Below are 5,197 nucleotides of genomic sequence, written 5' to 3'. Positions count from 1 at the left end.
GTGTGTGTGTGTGTGTGTGTGTGTGTGTGTGTGTGTCTACACAGGTCCCCATGCCATGGTGCTTATATGGAGGTCAGTTCTCTCTGTTTGTCTCATGGGTCCTGGGGTTTGGTTGCCAGGCATCTTTACTGGCTGAGTCTCACCAGGTCTCACCAGGTCTAGGGCTGACTTTTATTTCTTGTTGCTGATAAGCTGGTTGTCAGTGGTCTTTCTGTGCCTGTCCATGTGTTAGGCCACTTTATCTCAAGCATTTGACCATGGTTTGTTGTATAAAGATCTCTGTGTGTTTCTCTTGCTCGGATTTGTTGAGCCTCTCAGTTCTACCAAATGGTTCCATCCATTGCTTCTTCAGTGCGTTTTCTGTCTTTTCCTCTTCTTGCCCCTGCAGGTTACCGATGCTCTGCTTTTGTCAGCTTCTCCTCTGTGTTCTTCAAACTCCTTATGCAATCCAGTTTGAAGTGCTTGCTGTAGGTTCCTCCAATCTACTGTTCAGTCTCTCTAGTACATAATCCATTCCAGAATTTTCACAATTTTGGCTTTAAAAATTCAGGGTTGAGTTATTAATTTTTATGTAATACATGTAACATGTATCCCAGATTGTCCTGAAAATATATAGCTGAGGATAATCTTGAACTCCCAGTCCTGCTGCATTTACCTCCCAAGTGCTGGGGTTGCAGGTTGCCCCACTATGCTGGGTTTTGCAGTCCTAGAAATTGAAACAGGACTTTGTATGTGCTAGGCAAACGGTCTGAAATACATCTCTAGCCCCCGAAAGTTCATTTTCTTTATGAGGGTCTGCCACCAGTCTCCAAATCTACACACGGTTTCCTTTAGTGTTTTAAATAATCTATTAGTGGTCATTTGGAGTCTGTGTTTAATGCGCATCGCGGACTCTCAGAGTGGTCAGTTGTAGCCTGTGTTAAATGCGCATCGCGGATTCTCAGAGTGGTCAGTTGGGGTCTGTGTTAAATGAGCATCGCAGACTCTTGGAGACACCTTCCGTCACTTGTGGACTCTCAGAGACACCTTTCTTCCATCACGTGCCTTGCTCCTCCCCCTTCTTGTTTCTTTTTACTGCCTGTGATTTTTGGATGGATGCTGGACATCTAGCAGAACATATTGCAGCAATTCTGGATATTAATTTCAGGCTCAGGGTAGTTATTGTTTCTGTTTCTTTCTGGGACTAAACCTGCAAATCTGTATAATGTCTGAGCGCCCAAATCCCTGCTGCTTTTCCTGCAATTGCTCCCACTGCCCCCACCCAGGGTCTCTGGATCGTCCCTCAGGCCCTCATGTGCACTAACAGCCTTTATCTCTACAGCGTCCGGTCGACAGCTGCAGCAGCAGGACCCAGGGGCTGAGACTGAAGAGGACCATTCTGTGAGTGTCACCCCACCCCATCTTCCCCCAGCCTGGAGGGCTAGTGCTTGGAGGTAACTTTATTATTTTCTGCCAGGTGACCGAAGGGCCTGTGGGTGAGATCATTCGGCCAAGGCCGCAGGGGTCCTCACCTGTTTATGAATACACAGTTGAAGGTGCTGGCTTCGGAGCCCAGGTAAGCCTGCTGGGCAGACCAACTGGCAGAAGGAAGGCGTACGTGTGGCCCACAAGTGCCACTATTCTCTGTTCACGACTATGCAACCCGCTTGCCCTGCCTGCTGTATGCACTTGGTCTTGCCTTCTCCTCCAGTGTCCCTCCCTTTAGCTGGCTGAGCCACTGTGGAGGTGGAGACACTTGCAGCTTGTGTGTGTGTGGTGTGTGTGTGAGACAGACTCTGAGAATCCATGTGTGGGGTGTGGCAGGGGCATATGCCTTCATGGCACATACATACACATGTACACTCATGCCATCTTGGAGAGGAGACTGTGAACTTCCTCGTGAGAGGAGCCATGGTGTTGTCTGTGCCAAGGACCTGTTTTACACTTTGAGGATCTTCCCCACTCTAAAGTACTTCCCGCTGCTGTAGGGTGGGGGCATGCCTGTTCCCCAGAGAAAAAACAGGAGGCTGACAGTTGCCTTTCCTAGTGAGGGCCTGGGTACTCAGCTCCCCTATACACTCCGCACCCTGGAATCCCTGTACCCCTGCATCCTGGGCTCCCCTTCCCAGAGCCTCCCTGGCACCCCTTCCCAGAGCCTCCCTGGCACTTCCGTCTCCTTAGTAGAGTAAGTGGTAACTCCCAACCCCTTGACTGCAGGAAAGCAACCAGGGCAGGCGCAGCTCCTCTGGCAGACGGAGATCCTGGTGGAAAAGGGATTCAGGGGAATCCACAGCTTTCTCCAGCATGAGTCACCCAGAGGTAGGTACCATATCTGTGACAGGCCAGGAAATAGCCCCAGGAGATGGAGGGAGGGGCATACCCTGTGCCTCAGGCCTGGGAGGGGCAGATGCGGAGGCTAGTACCTGCCTTCTAATGGAAAGAGTCTGACTCCTGACTAACATGTGTACAACCATGCTTCAGTGTGCAGTGAGCAACACTGTGGAAGAGAGTAGCCAGATTGTGGTAAGGAATGGCCTTGGCCAAGGGAGATGGGAGGGGTTCCGTGGGTACCCATCAAGGTGGCCATCCTTTGCTGGATCAGGTGGGCTGCAGACTTCCCTGGTGTTTGTGTCCCCACTGGGAGCCAGCACTGGTGGCTACATGGGATGGATCCTCACATGTTTGTAACGAGCCAGTGAAGGATTAGCAGAAGGAAGGCTGGCAAGAGCCTCTCCCCTGGGGACATGGCTGCACAGGCAGGCTGTCTCCTGTGGGGACAAGGGGAGATGGTTCTGCCTGAGGCTGTCCACAGCTGGCCACAGCAGCCTGGCCCACTTGGGTGGTGCTGCAACCTCTACCCAGGCAGCACGGATACCACCCACTGCAGTCATGCCCATATGAGATGGGCAAATGCACACCATCCTTTCGTGTGCTTCTTCTGCCCAGACTATGCAGGAGGCAACAGAAGTGACCCTGAACACTGAGGTAGAGGCCGGAGCCAGTGGCTACACTGTCACAGGTGGAGGGGACCAGGGGATCTTTGTCAAACAAGTGCTGAAAGACTCCTCTGCTGCAAAACTATTCAGCCTGAGAGAAGGTACCACAGCTGGCCCATCCTGGGGGCTCCATCATCAAACACCACCATGGGGGGGATGGAGAAACTTGGAAGGGGTGGGCCTCACCTAAGACTCTGGATGGCCCCATGGGCTTTGCTCAGCCAGCCTAGGCTGGGACTGCCCACTGTGCCCTGATTTTCTGCCCGGTGTTTGAGGTGCCTTTGGGGAGCTGGCTGAAGTAGGCCTTCCCCTTGCCAATGCAGCCCCACGGCCATTTCTATTCTGGTGGGGACTGGGGCACTGAACTTGGTTTCCTCTTCCCTTAGGGGATCAACTTCTCAGTGCAACCATATTCTTTGACCACATGAAATATGAAGATGCTCTTAAGATCCTTCAGTACTCAGAACCATACAAAGTGCAGTTCAGAATCAAACGGAAGCTCTCTGCCAGCAAGGGAGAGGAGTCAGCCATTCTGCATTCTCAGCAAGGCTTGAAAAGCCAGGAAAAGCAGGTAAGGTCCTGCCCAGAGAGATGCAAGGTATCCCCAGCTGCCCCAGAGACCCCATTCCTGTGAACAGTGTCTCCAGTACTGGTTATTGTACCCAAACCAAACAGCGTCTTCTCCTGTTTCAGGACAAGGACACTGCTGATGGATACATGGAGACCCCTACAAAGACACTAGAGGTAGATGGAGACCGAGAAAGGCTTATTTCTAAGTCCAGGGACGGTCACCAGAGGCGTCCCCAGGACAGACTCTCCTGGCCGAAATTTCAAGCCTTAGGGAGCAAGCGGGCATCAGGTCCCCGACGCTCACACAGTTCCTCAGAAGCCTCAGAGCAAAGGGACACACATGAAGTGTCCCCCACAAGCACAGACACAGAGGCCCAGCTGACAGCTGACAGCCAGGAGCAGAAGTCAGGGACAAGACGACGAAGAAGGAAGTTCCTGAACCTGAGATTTGGGATGCGCTCAGGGCAGGGCGCAAATATAACTGAGCAGATAGGCAGAGAGCCACAGGACAGGCGCGGTCATGCTGGACTGCTGGAAGAGTCCCAGTTACAGGAGGATGAGACACAGGCATCTGGGTTCACGTCTGCTCTATCTACACAGATGCCCACGAACCTCAGTCATTCCGACTTGGAAAAAGAAGGCCCTGGAGAAATGGTGGTGAAATCAGACAAACATCAAAGGAAGAAAAAGCAGTTGGCAAAACAAGACAAGGAGAAGACATTTAGCCAGCACAGAGCGGAGCCTGCCCCAGGAAGCAGCTGGGATGGCGAATGGGAGATAGTGGAAAGTCTGGAGATGGGCATTGCAAGACTGTCCCTGCAAGACAAACCTGACCAAGGCAGCACACAGCTTGCACTGTGCAACTCAAAAACCCCAGAAACTGGGTTTTCAAAAAAAAACACAAAAGAGACCAAAAAAGGAAGTAAAGAAGTTGGAATAGGGGAAAAGGAAAGGAGAGAAACAGTAGACAGGGGCAGAAAAGACAGGCAAGTGCCAGCAGAATCACAAGGAAGAACGGGACATGCTACAGAAAAAGGAAAGGAAGGAAGAGCAGGCTGGGAGAGCGAACAGGAGAAGAAAGACACAGAACAGGTCACACAGACAGGACAAATAAAGGTGAAGATGCCGAAGTTCAGGATACCATCCTTTGGATGGTCTCCAACTAAGGAGGCAGTAACACAGAAGAGGGAGAGAAAAGAGGTGAGCACAGAGGACAATGAGACACTGGACGAAGAAAAACGGAGAGAGGAACCAGAGAAAAAGGAAAGGGAATGTAACGAAGACAGACAGACAACAGACAAAACACAGAGCAGAAAAGCTACACAGGCATTGTACACAGAATCAGACATTGGAGACAATGGCGGGGAAAACTCAGAAAAAGAAATAAGCTTCAAGATGACCAAGCTCAAGGAACCATCCTTTTGTGAGAATCCACCAGGCAAAAATGGCACACAGGCATCGATGGTGGTGCAAACATGCAAGATGGAAGCAGAGGTGTCCCTGCCCTCCGTGGAGGGTGAACTTCAGACTCCAGACCTCAGCATTCATCTGCCGTCCTCTAACCTGGAGGTCAAAGCTGGCCAGGTAGATGTGAAGGTGGCAGAAGTCCAGCTGCCTGAAGGAGAGAAGACCGCACAGGATGCTGACGGAGC

General features: G+C 51.5%; 1 protein-coding gene across 1 annotated transcript in view; it reads left to right on the top strand.

The window, feature by feature from the left end:
* The window catches only part of Ahnak2 (AHNAK nucleoprotein 2), an 18,820-nt gene that overhangs the window by 12,425 nt on the left and 1,198 nt on the right, over positions 1 to 5,197 (top strand). The window contains exons 2-7 of the mRNA XM_026778712.1: positions 1,322 to 1,380; positions 1,457 to 1,555; positions 2,197 to 2,298; positions 2,926 to 3,076; positions 3,362 to 3,546; positions 3,669 to 5,061. Of these exons, the coding sequence (XP_026634513.1) occupies positions 1,322 to 1,380; positions 1,457 to 1,555; positions 2,197 to 2,298; positions 2,926 to 3,076; positions 3,362 to 3,546; positions 3,669 to 5,061 (1,989 nt within the window). The remainder of the gene's footprint in view (positions 1 to 1,321; positions 1,381 to 1,456; positions 1,556 to 2,196; positions 2,299 to 2,925; positions 3,077 to 3,361; positions 3,547 to 3,668; positions 5,062 to 5,197) is intronic.

The sequence above is a fragment of the Microtus ochrogaster genome, chromosome 1 (assembly GCF_000317375.1).
Source record: "Microtus ochrogaster isolate Prairie Vole_2 chromosome 1, MicOch1.0, whole genome shotgun sequence".
Taxonomy (NCBI): Eukaryota; Metazoa; Chordata; class Mammalia; order Rodentia; family Cricetidae; genus Microtus; species Microtus ochrogaster.
The sequence above is the reverse complement of the archived record's forward strand: the minus strand, read 5'-3'. Positions and strand labels throughout refer to the sequence as shown.